The sequence below is a fragment of the Balaenoptera acutorostrata genome, chromosome 2 (assembly GCF_949987535.1).
Source record: "Balaenoptera acutorostrata chromosome 2, mBalAcu1.1, whole genome shotgun sequence".
In the NCBI taxonomy this organism is placed as follows: Eukaryota; Metazoa; Chordata; class Mammalia; order Artiodactyla; family Balaenopteridae; genus Balaenoptera; species Balaenoptera acutorostrata.
The window spans coordinates 80,682,408-80,695,741 of record NC_080065.1 but is presented as its reverse complement, the minus strand read 5'-3'; the positions used below and the strand labels follow the sequence as shown (position 1 = coordinate 80,695,741).

Sequence of the window (13,334 nt, the reverse complement as noted above, 5' to 3'; positions counted from 1 at the left end):
CGGATTCTTAACCACTGTTCCACCAGGGAAGTCCCTAGATTTTGTATATTAATACATATTAGAGTATATAGGTTTGTTCTCTTTTGAACCAAGGCACAAATTAGAATTTCTTCTTTTGTTGTTAGTATTGGAATTTATATTTTACTATTTGCTTTTTTTTTTTAGTTACAACTTACGGTGTGGTTTATTTGTATTGATGGAAATGACTATAACTAATTGATATTCTTCCATATTTGGATGCCTCCATCTATTAACCCTTATCGTAAAAAGAGTTACTATGGATGCTTTAAGTTTACTTCAGAGCTGCCCATGAAAATTCATGACTTTGTAGCTGTTTGTCAAAATCAAATTCTAAACAGCTTGTTGTCCCCTCCCCCAAAATAATAGAAAGACATAGTGGTAGGTATGGGATATTTTATAATGTTACAGCTATTTATATTATATTTTAATGAACTTTGTTTAACAAAATCTTCAAAGTTCCTATGTTTTGTTACAGTACAACATTCATAATTATTATTAGAAGTACTGTTAAGTTTATAAAGAACTAAGGTTTTCTTCATTTTAATTAATAAGGATTCCTAAACATTATTGACTTTTACCTCCATAAGGCTATATCAGATTTCACGGGTGAAGAAGGAAAAGAAAAAAGCTGGATGTTTACATACAAAATTTAAATTCTCCTTCAATTATAAACGTGCTCACTTGGAATATGGTGGATAAAGATAGTTTTTGTAATTATTATATATTGCTCTTGTTTCAAATACCACAGAACAATAAAACAAAACCTTTTTGGGAATGATAAAAATCAGATCTTAGGTTAAGGATTTTTCTTTATTATTCATACCTTTTAGGATTTTATTGAAACTAAAGATTTTAGCGAAATTATTCTAATTATTTACCTAGAACTGTGACCCAAAGATACTGTGCTGTATATTTGTTTCTAAATGTAGATAGAATGACCAGAAAGGAAATTTGGCTATTGATGCGCTGCAAAGGCCATTGGTACTTTAAACTGCTTCAGAAATTCAGGGAAATGGGACTTCCCTGGTGGTCCAGTGGTAAAGAATCCATCCGGCAATGCAGGTGACGTGGGTTTGATCCCTGGTTGGGGAACTAAGATCCCACATGCCATGGGGCAACTAAGCCGCGCGCCACAGCTACTGAGCCTGCGTGCCACAAACTACAGAGCCCGCGCGCCACAACTAAAGACCCAACACAGCCAAAAAAAAAAAAAAGAAATTCAGGGAAATTACTGTTCCTAGAAACCATGGAACTAAGTTTTATAGTTATCTTAAAGCTGGACTGTAGTTTGGTGAATCTATAAGTAAATTGTTTTTTCTACCAACTGTTAAGTGTGTTTTAATAGTTACAGACTATTGTACTCATGGCTAATAGGCAATTAAAAATATATTTACAGCTCTATCTTAAAAGAACCAACCACGGAAAGCCTTCAAGCCCTGTGTGCTCTAGGATTGGCAATGAAGGATGCGACACTGTCAAAAGCTGCACTTAATGAGTTACTGAAACACTGCAAACAGAAAGACAATGATTATCAGAGGTGCCTTCTTACTTCAGCGATCTATGCACTGCAAGGTCGCACTGTAGCAGTGCAGAGACAAGCATCTAAAGCTGTTCACAGGTAAATTCTGTACTTGTGAACTTGGGGTCTAGTTATACTTGGTGAAGTTGTCTTTGATGTTTGGACCTTATTAAGACTATACAATGAGGTAAGCATATATATTTGGAAACCAAGTTGTGGTTTTTTGAAACTGTACATAGGATCAGGTAACTGACTACACGTTATTTCACCTCTAACAATTTAAATTAAAAATTCATTTGGTAAAGAGAGAACAGAAAATCTTTCAGATTAAGGCCCAAATCTTGTTGTTTTTTTTTTTTTAAGAACTTGAAAAGTTTATTCACAAATGAAGGAATAAAAATGGTTAATATACAAGAAAATATCTGAAACTTCATTAATAATACAATAAATGCAAATTTTAAGAACAAAGATATAATTTTTGACAAATTGACAAAGATTTTTAAGCTTTTTAAAAAAATTAGACATACTGAGTAAAGGCAATTTATACAAGGAGGACTCATACAGGACCTGTAACTGGCCACAAAACATTTTCCCCAAATTCTCCTGTACCAAACCTTGTTTTAATATGAAAGCCCTTACAAATTCTCAAGTTTGTGATGTTGTCAGTTTGTTATCTGATACCGTCCAGTTTGATGGTTTTAGGAATTTTTTGGCCACTCAAACATTCATTAATATTCAAAATTTGGAAAATAGAAAGCTGTTATCACTAGCAACAGTGGTTATTTATTAGATTTATTTTTAGCAGTAAAGTGTTATATCTGTAGTTTATTTTCCTTCCACAGTTCTCATCTCTGTGTTTTCTTCGAACACAACGTATTAAATTTCCTTAACCTTTCTGAATTGGATCTCATGGCTCTGTAATCATCACACTGCTGATTCTTTTTTCTTATTTTAATAAAAACTGTAGGTGTATATAGGAGATGTAAAGTATGTTTCTAAAAATTCAGTCACTTTTAACCACACGTAGAGAATTAATTTGAACTTGTTTTAGATGTCTAAAAGATGTTTAACTTAGATACTAAATAAAATGTTGATTTTGGGGGTACTTTTTTGATTAAAGTAACCACCGTCTCTAAGCCCTCTGCTTTTGATGGTCACTATAGTAACCCAGCTGATCCTGCTCTGTGGTCTTTGTTGTCCCGAGTGGTTGCTCAGTACACTCAACGAAATGCAAAGGTGAGTAATGTTCTAAATTCTGGCAAAAAGATAAAATAACTTATGATGTGGTATATAATATAATTTTAAAGTATCAATATTAACATTATCACTCTGGAAAATAATTAACTAATAGAGCAAGGGAGTTCTGTTATTTAGTGAAGTTTTTCATTAGTCATTCAACAAGTAGTACACAGAGTTTCTTCCATGTACTGTTGTACTGCTCTGGGTGTTATGGAAGATACAAAGAAGGAGGTGGACTTTTTTGAACATGTATAGATTGTTACGTTATTCTTATAATTCACTTTCTTTTCCAGGTAAAATGTCTAATTGAATTTTTAAAAATTAAGGATTTCAGATCGACTTTATGAAAACTATCGTGCTGCGTATATTTTCCTTACTTTTAGTACTGAGTTGAATATTGAGGTGGTGGTGGTGAGGTTCATGATGCTCTGAACTTTAGTTACTTATTTTACTGGGGACTGTGGACATTTTAAAAATACTAAATTTTCATGGAGTAAAAACTATGTTTATCTTAAAATAAGTTTTGTGGTCTCTCCTTTTTTTTTTTCAGTCTTCGTTTCACAATCTTGTATATTGTTAGAAAATTGTATATTTGTTTGTTACTACTGTAAAGTCATGTAACTTTTGGACCTTTAATGAATATTTTAAAAGAGCAGAGTTGAACTGATCATAGTAGAAAAGATTTTCTTTTATAAAAATATTAAACTGCTTTTTTAAAGTTGGTACTTAAGGAGTTTAAAAGTTACAAATGTGATAAAGCTGAACCTTTCAAATGACTTAATGTAAAGATTTTATCAGTCTTAATTTTTACTTTTTTGTGAAAGTTTATGCATTTATATAAGTAATAATTTGTTTACTATTATAGGGAGGTGCGGTAGCAGGAAATGTGGCTCATATTCTGGACTCAAATCATGGAAAGGTTAGTTTGCCCCAATTCAAAGGAAATGTTAAATAATATTATTATTATTTAACATTGGAAATGTTAAATAATATTATTTACTGTTAAATAATATTGTTAAATAATATTATTGATGAATAATTTTTCTTCTTAGGCTTAGGGATCACATCATATCCAATATAGTACTACTTTTAGTCACTTTGAAAGTCAGGGAGCTATAAAGAGAATTGGTTAACACCCTTCCTTTCTCTTTGTAGAAGGCATTACTATACACTGCAGTAAATCAGTTGGCTATGGGAAGCAGTTCAGCAGATGGTGAGAAAAATACTGCACTAAAGGCCATTCAGAAGGCAGCTCTCCTTTCTCCAGGTGAATATAATGTGATCCATTTCATTATTTAGGATTCCGTCCATCTTGCATTTGTGTTAAAGAAGCAAAGTTTGTGTTTTTATGAAATAAGGGAATTTTAAAATATTTTAAGATCTTGCATATTATTTGATTACTGCATTCAGCTACTGATATTTAAGAGATAATCAGTTATTGAAGCAGGCTCAAAGGAATATCTGTTTAAAGATACTTCATTAACCATTATTGAAACTCTGAATTATATATTTTCAAAAAGTGGTTTTATTTCTGTTTTCCATCAGTCTGGTTTAATGAGGTTTATTTATAGCTACTAAATTATTTAATAAACATGTTTAGTTATTTTTATGTGTAGTTAACTTCTTGAAGAGTGGAGATATGTCTTCTATGGTAACTGTTAGAACTGCCAAGGTGCTGGCCTCACCTGAACTAATTTCTTAGTTCTAACCAGAGTCGTATGTATGCCATTGGTCAGAAAAGGCACTGGGGAACTGCATATAACCTGCATCAGCATGCTTCCATTACCACTGCTGGAGAAATGCTGTAGAGGATTGGAATGTCTAACAAAGTAGGGTTATGGGATATATTTTTACATAATATTATTTTTAACATGAAATATAGCTTTAAACAGTATATTCCCCCAGAGCACTTCAAACATTTGCTGGATCAGAATGCTATTGCTTTTGGCCAGGGACTGTGGGGAAACATACAAAGAACAGGTTCAGTACTATCTTCACAATAAATGATAAGGATCCTAACTAAACTTCAGAGATTATTTTATAAAACAAGTAAACAAACCAATGTCCTGTTGTTTATTCTTTCTTTCATTTTTGAAATAGAACAAAAAGAAATCCTAAACATTTGGTTTTATCTATGTTCTATGTTAGGTAAGTTTCTGATTTTTAAAGGTGTTACCAAACAAGTATTAGATATAGAATTACTCTCAAGAATTCTTACTGTGGATCTAGAATGATAGATGTTAGCCTTTGATTGTGTATGTGGCATACACTTTAGAAAGGTGAGATTGCCCAGCTAAGATCTTCTCTAATCATTTTCTCTGATTTTCCCATATTATCTGGAGAAATTCATAAACAAGGAAGCAGAGTCATATAGGAAGCTTAAAACAGGGACTGACTGATGAAGCCGAGTGCTTATTTGAGACTTGTTTGGAGTCCAGTGAAAGTGAATGTAATTGTAGTTATGTGTAGTAGGTGTACATCTAACCTTTGTAGATCTTTAGTTAGACAAAGTACAGTTTTGATAGATGGTACTCCAAGGAATCTTTTCAGAAATTTAAATATAATCCCAGGAATTTAGAATTGAATGGAAAGAAATCCAATGTCTGTTAGATTAGTGCTTCTGTGATATTAAAAGGTATTTTTAGCAAACCATATTAAAAATTTTTTTAGTTTTCTAGTATATATATATGTATAAATTATATATATGTGTATATACATATATATGTATAAATTATATATGTGTGTATATACCTATATATGTATAATATTTATATTATCACTTTGTTTCATAGGGAATTTGAGTTGCTGGTTATCTGTAGAAGAGTTCATGAAGACAGCAATTCTTTTGAATTGTGACAAAAGAAATTGCTGCCAGCTAATGTCCATCCCCCTCCCCAAATCTAAACTATAGAATACCCTAAGATCCTTTCATTATATAGTATTCAGATCTCACCATAAGTTCTAGGAAATGGTCCCCATTTTCTTATTCTGGATTTGATTATGTCTTATGATATTTAAAATAAGGTAGGCATTATCTGGGCAGAAATTATTTTATAATATCAAGGTATGTATTTAATTTTTTACAAACATTTTTGGTCTACATAAGATTTCTAATGATTCTTGTACAATTAGCAGTAATACTGGCTGTCTATAAATGAAATACATGTATTTCAGCCATTTGATAGGAGATATATATTGGATGGGGCAGTTAGGTAAGAAAAAAATTAAAAACTAGAGCTAAGAAGTATGTTTAAATGACTGTATTATTAACTGGACCCCCTTGTAGGATTTAAAATTATCCATTTGTGTTTTCAAGGGTAATAGGACTGAAAATATTAACCATGTAAATATTAACCTGCAAAATATGATTTGTGAAACAAAAGACCAAACAAATTAAAAAGCCTAAGTTCCAAATCCCAATCCAGCTTTCTGTTTTCACAATTAACTTTCTTGAAAAGAGGAGTCTATACTCATAATCTCTTTTATTACCTTCTCAACCCACTGCTATTGGGCTTTCCCTCTTCCCCTGAAGCTACTATCAAGGTGTGAAGGAAGGAAGGAAAGATCAAATGGATGAAGGGATACATCAGTGTAATCATAATTGCTTCCTTGGAATGATAAAGTGACTTTTATGCTTGGCTGTTAAAACATAGGTAAAATGGCGTTGTCCTGAGCTTTTCCTTTGTCTCAGACTTTTCTTAAGAGCTGAGAATTGTGTTATCTTGCTTTTCCTATGACTGAGCCTTTAATATAGGGACAGTGATGAACACAAGTGTCTCTGTGAGACTTGCCCTTGGTATTCAGTGAAAGTGAATATAATTGACCTTTCCACAACAGTGTAGTACTCTAGGCAACTCACGTAACCAGCCATGGAAGAAGAGTTAAATAGGATATTTCTTATCCTCTGATGTGTTTGGAAAAAATGGCAAATCTTAAAGGATGAATATAGTAATGTGCCTTATGAACTAGTTTTTCTTTAAGAAAATGGAATTTTTCTGGAGATAATACTTCATTTGTTGGTATTTGTAAACTCTTACTTTCATTTTTGGTAGTTTTTCAGCAACATGTTGATATTGACAGCCTCCTAACTGTATTTCCTGTGTTTAGGTGATCCTGCTGTCTGGGCTGGGCTAATGGCAGCTTGTCATGCTGATGATAAACTGGCCCTAGTGAAGAACACTCAGCCAAAGAGGATGGATTTACACTTGGCACTGTTATCTGCTGTTTCTGCTTCAAGTAAGTTTAAAAAAGCATTTCATACATGATATATTCAAGATAAACTATTCAGAAGGATATTGCCACAAGGTAGTAGGCAGAATTAGCCCTACATGAAAGGCTATTATATTCTCATCTAACAAAGCTTAAAAACAAGTCTTAAGGAGTTTACCTGCATACAGAACAAAGCTCAAGAACATTACAGGAATACAGAAATATTCATCAAGGTAAAATTCACAATGTCTGGTATCCAGTTAAAACTTAATAGGCATGCAAATAAGCAGGAAAATACCACCCATAATGAGGAGAAAAATCAATCCATAGAAACAGATCCCCAAATGACACATGATAGAAATCTCTTTAACATGTAATTAACTGTTTAACGCACATATGACAATAGCACAGAGGCCAGGAGGGGAAAATGGAAGTATTTTGTTGTAAAGTTTTTATACTGTAAGTGAAGTGGTATAATATTACAGTCATCCGTAAGGATTTGGGATTTGTTTCATGACCCTCCTCAGATACCAAAATCCACCGATGCACAACTCCTTTATATAAAATGATGTAGTAATAGTTGACTCTGCATATCCATGGGTTCCACATCCATAGATACAGAGGATCACCTGTACTTAAAGGTAGACTGTGACAGGTTAAAGATGAATACTCTAAACCTTAAAGTAGACACTAAAAAAATAGAGTTTAATTAATAAGCCACCAAAGTAGAAAAAATGGAATTATATAATACAAAAAGGAGGAAAGGGGAACATAGATAGAATAAAGAGAAAACAACACAATAGAGTTAAACCCAACCATATCAATAATCAAGTTAAGTATAGTGGTCTAAATACCCCAGTTAAAAGGCACAGATTGACAGATTGGATAAAAAAGCAAGAGCTAACTATATACTGCTTAAAAGAAACATAAACAAATATAAATCTACATTTAAAGACCGAAGTAACCTCACAGTACTATATATAAAATAGAAGAACAGCAAGGGCCTACTTTATAGCCCAGGGAACTATATTCAATATCTTGTAATAACGTATAATGGAAAAGAATCTGAAAAAGAATATATATGTATATATTTATATATATGTATAACTGAATCACTTTGCTGTACACCTGAAGCATTGTAAATCAGCTATACATCAATTTTAAAAAGATGCAAATAAAAAGACAAAAATGACCTAAAAAGTAAATGGAAAAAGATATACCATGCCAACACTAATCAAATGAAAGCTGGAGTGGCCACGTTAATTTCCTACAAATTAAGATTTCAGAGCAAAGAATGTTTCCAGTGATAAGGAGGGTCATTTCACATTGGAATCAATTCATCAAGAGGACAATTTAGGCACCCAGTAGCAAAGCTTCAAAACACATAAAATCTGTGTTGTATTTCCCAATAAAATAGGTAGAAAAAATGAAAAATTATGGAAAAATACATGAAACAAACTTATAGAACTGAAAGGAGAGATAGATAAATTCATAATTATAGAGATTCAACACTCTTCTTTTGATAATTGATAGAACAATTGGACAGAAAATTAGTAAAGATATAATTAAAAACTTGAAAAACACTATCAACTAACTTGACCTAGTTAGAACTTACAGTTCTCCTAACAACAACAGAATGCATATTTCTGTCAAGTGTACACAGACTATTTACCCATATATGTCATATTGTGAGCCATAAAACAGGTCTAAGTAAATTTAAAAGGATTCAAATCATACAAAGTATGTTACCTTAATACAATGGAATTAATTTAAAAATCAATAACCAAAAAATCTGGAAAATTCTCAAATATTTGAAAACTTAATAACATACTTCTGAATAATCCAGGTCAAAGAATAAGGCAGAAGGGAAATTAGAAGATATTTTGAACTGCATGAAAATGAAAAAACAACATATAAAATTCTATAATACTCCTAAAACACCTGCTTATATGAAAATATTAGCATTACATGTCCACATTAGAAAATAAGAAGGGCCTCAAATCGATGATCTCACCTTCTGCCTTGAGAAATTAGAAAAAGGAAGGGGAAATTAAATCCAAAGTAAGCAGAAGAAAAGAAAATAGAGTAGAGATCAATGAAATAGAAAACAGAAAATCAACAAAAGCAAAATCTAGTTCTTTGAGAAGATCAATGAAATTGATAAACCTAGCCAGGCATCAGATAAAAAACAGAGAGTACCATTGTCAGGATTGAAAGAGGGTACAACACTGTAGCTATTAAAAGGCTCATAAGAGAATCTCATGAACAACTTTATGCCATTAAATTTGGCAATGTAGATAAAATGGATAAATTCCTTAAAAGATACAGAGCTCACTTAAGAAATAAACTGAATAGCTTTATATCTATTAAAGACACGGAATTTATAGTTAAAAATCTTCTTACAAAGAAAACTCCAGGACCAGATGGATTCTACCAACATTTAAGTAAGAAATAATACCAGTTCTATACAAACTCTTCCAGAAAATTGAAAAGGTGGTAACACTTCTTGACTTCTTCTATGAGATCAGCATTATGCAGATACCAAAACCAGACAAAGACATTACAAGAAAACTACAGAACTACAGATGTAGAAATTTATAACAAAACTTTAGCAATTCAAATCCAGTAACACACAAAAAAGATAATAATACTTAATGATCAAGTGAGGTTTACTGTAGGAATGCAAGGTTGCTTTAATATTTGAAAATGAATGTAATTTACCATGTTAACTGCTATGAAAGATGCCAAAGAGTTTATATTTTATGATTTCATTTATATGAAATTTTAGGTAATTCAAACTGATCTATCGTGAGTGAAAATGATTAGTGATTGGGGACAGAGGAAAGGAGGAGAGATGGGTTGGAGACAGAAGTGATTACAAAGTAGTAGGAGGAAACTTTTCATGATGATGGATATGTTTATTATCTTGATAGTAGTGATGGTTCACAGATGTATTCTTATGTCAAAAGTCATCAGATTTACAGCTTGAATATGTGCGTATGTGCAGTTTATCATATGTCAATTATATTGCAATAAATCTTTACTTTTTATCAATGAAGTATTTTCAGTTTTACTGAAGATAGTGATTTTTTTTTAATGTAAGTCACAAGTATGTAAAGTCTTAAGTTATTCAGCTGTAAATATTCCTGCTATGAAACTTTGCAGAAACCTGTCTCATGTTGAGATAGTCTATGGTATTCCAGTGGTATGTGTAAAAGTTATATATGCATGGTAATTTAATTGTAATACTTCTTAACAACTGATTACTTCTCTGAGAACACATTATAAATTGCAGAAAAAAGTAACATTGACTTTTTTTTTAATAAAGACAAAGAATTCTTTGAAAATTACAACCAATCTCTTGAAAAGTGGTCTCTCTCCCAAGCTGTCACTGGTCTAATAGACACAAGAAGAATAGCTGAAGCTGAAGCCCTCTGCACGAAGGTATTGTTATGGAATTGAGATTCATGGATTCTTATCCTACTTGGAAAATAACTTCAAAAATAGAATGCACGTTATTTAAAGAGCATTTGGTGGTGGTGGTGGTGGTGGTGGTGGTGATGATGATACCCAATATTAACTGAGTGCTTACTGTAAGCTAGTTAATACATTTAGTACTTTGTATTTGACCTTCACAACAATCCTATGACATAGGTATTTATTATTACCCCATTTTTACAAGTGAGAAAACTAAGGCTTAAAGAGGGTAAGTAATTTGCACAGGAGTTCACAGGTAGAAATTGATGGAGTTGCTGTTTGAGCTCACATTTGTCTGACTCTTAAGACTCAAGGTTTTAATCTTTTTTTTTTTTTGGTACCATTATGGAAGCAGTATTTTCCTTTGATTTCTAGTTACACTCTTCAGAATGCTATGTTTTCCAGTATCCCTACATTTTTCCAAAGTTCTGAACAATGTAGAATGACTGTGGGGATTGTTAAGTGGGTGACGGGAATTATTGAGTAGTCAGTTTTTACCTACCTGGATTGTAGGCTGTGTGAATAAATTCTTAGACCTTGCCTAACCCATAGTAGGGTCTCAGTAAATATTTATTGAATGAACAAATCAGTTTCGTAAACCTACTCAAAAATAATTTAATGAATAAGGGGAGTTTTAAACATCATTTTTCCTGAAAACATCTGTTTTCATAAATGCTTACCAGGGAGAAGGTGTTGTCTTTCTAGAAATGTTTTTTGAAAGATCAATATAAATTTTACAGAGAGAGAAGAATGGATCTTTGAAGATCCCTTTGGTCCTTGAATTCTCTGAAAATCAGAATAATACATTTTCTCTTTTATTTAAGAAATTCTATCTAGGTTCAGGACAGTTTAGTATAATACAATGAATGTTTAGTAAGCATAAATTGGCAGTTGCTTCGTGCTCTCTCTGACAGAATAAGGGATACTTTTATGAACCTTCCCTTGTCATTTTAATGTCCCAGTCTCTTACTTAGAAGAAAGCAATCACATTTCAGAAATAAGGACATTTAGGACTATGACCTAATAATAGAAAATAAAGAATTATGTCATTGAGAGACAAGCAATAAAGAAAGAAATGTTTAAAACAGTAGTGGAAGGACTTGTTTAGAGAATCTCCTTAACTTCTTCTTGTATGTGTATATTGTATGTATATATGTATATACATATATAATATATACACACACATACACATATGCAACATACACATATTTTATATATATATATACACACACACATACAATACATTTATATGTGTGTGTGTGTGTTTTAAGGCATAAATAAATGGCCTGGGTAAATGGGTCATTTCTCTTACTCCCAGTGTGTAAGAAGTCTGTGCCTGGAGGAAGGACAATGAGTATCTTTGTTAAGAGGCTGAGAAAGGAAAAAATTTATAGCTCTTTCCCTCTTAAAAAGTTAAGTTTCTTCCAATAAGGATTAGTTTTAGCCTTCACTGTTAATTTTATATTTTCTTAGTTCAGCTGTTTATATGTAGTACCTAAATTTTTCAAGATATCACCTAAGAATAAACCAAGTCAAAGGGACATACTAAATCTAAGATTAACAACTTGTAAACTACAGTAATAGCATTACTGATTTTAGAGCTTATTTAAGTGTAAAGTTTGGTATTCCCAAGATGTTCAGTGTTCTGTTGACTTTTGCTGTTGTTTATTTTTTAATAAGAAAAGGTTAAAGTCAGGGGTTTTTTTTCAATATGGAGAATAGATTATTTGCCTTTTACATTTAACATTTAAGAACCTGTTTGATGTATTTCTGTTTGGGGTTTGATTTTTAGAATTTAAAAAGTAACCCTGACCAGCCAGCTGTTATCTTACTTTTGAGACAAGTTCAATGTAAACCACTCCTAGAGTCAAAAAAACCTCTCCCAGATGCTGTACTTGAAGAGCTGCAAAAAACAGTCATGTCCAACTCAACCTCTGTTCCAGCTTGGCAGGTAAATTCTCTCTTTTCTTATGTGAGTCCTGAATTAAAATGCTCTGTGATATTAAATGAGGTCAGGGGTATGCTCCATTTTTGTCTTGCCTTTAGATTCACTGTATATCTCTCATTTTCAGGGTTTAAAGGGTACCGTGGTTAGAGAAACTAAAGAAGTTGAATATTCATTTAGGATCTGCTGCTGCAGGGCTTCGAAGCTTTTAACATTGTTGATTGTAAATTTTCTCCATTTAAAATAGTGTTGAAAATACTGTCTTTTACATGAGATTGGTGTAAGAGAGCTAAGTGTTACAAACATTTTATAATAAAGTTACCGTAATGGTGTTTACCTCTGTCTTTAGAGGGGATGTGTGTAGTTTTTCCTTAGCTACTTTACAGGTAACCTATATCCAAGATTTTAATGGGTTTTTAGTGCCTTTAGAAATAGTTCTTTTCAGGACTGATGCCTGAATCAATAGACTGTCTGCCCTTTTAGCTGGCTCTGCTTACCACAAGGACAAATACATAATGATCACTGTGTACTTTATTCTTATTGATAGCAAAATACAGAAAGCATATAATTACTTTACTCAATTTGTTATAGTTCTTTCTGTACCACAAGATAGTATCAAGGGACTTTTTAATATAGGTTTTACAGAAGCTTATTTTACTACAGTTTGTTCTTCATTTTGATCTTTTGTTATGTCAACAGTTTTGATGTCCTGCTTAAAAAGATTATCTAATGGTGTAAAATAGTTGGATTATGCAAGTTAAGCCACTTTGTTTACTCTAATCCTTGAAGAAATATGGTGCTTTTTTCCCTCTCAGAGTAAATTTGCCATATGAGAGTTAAGATACTTTAATTCTAAGGTCAACTGGATATTGATGATCTCATGTTCTTTATCAAGGGGAAAAACACCTTGTCAAACTAAAAGGG

The 13,334-nt window shown here is 32.2% G+C and overlaps 1 protein-coding gene across 7 annotated transcripts in view; it reads left to right on the top strand.

Moving 5' to 3' along the window:
- The window catches only part of SKIC3 (SKI3 subunit of superkiller complex), a 144,852-nt gene that overhangs the window by 119,250 nt on the left and 12,268 nt on the right, over nucleotides 1-13,334 (top strand). For all 7 annotated transcript variants that reach the window (XM_007197454.2, XM_007197457.2, XM_007197453.2 and 4 more), the window contains 7 exons: nucleotides 1,418-1,639; nucleotides 2,704-2,776; nucleotides 3,645-3,698; nucleotides 3,935-4,046; nucleotides 6,887-7,015; nucleotides 10,317-10,432; nucleotides 12,258-12,416. In XM_007197454.2, coding sequence (XP_007197516.2) covers nucleotides 1,418-1,639; nucleotides 2,704-2,776; nucleotides 3,645-3,698; nucleotides 3,935-4,046; nucleotides 6,887-7,015; nucleotides 10,317-10,432; nucleotides 12,258-12,416 — 865 coding nt within the window. The remainder of the gene's footprint in view (nucleotides 1-1,417; nucleotides 1,640-2,703; nucleotides 2,777-3,644; nucleotides 3,699-3,934; nucleotides 4,047-6,886; nucleotides 7,016-10,316; nucleotides 10,433-12,257; nucleotides 12,417-13,334) is intronic.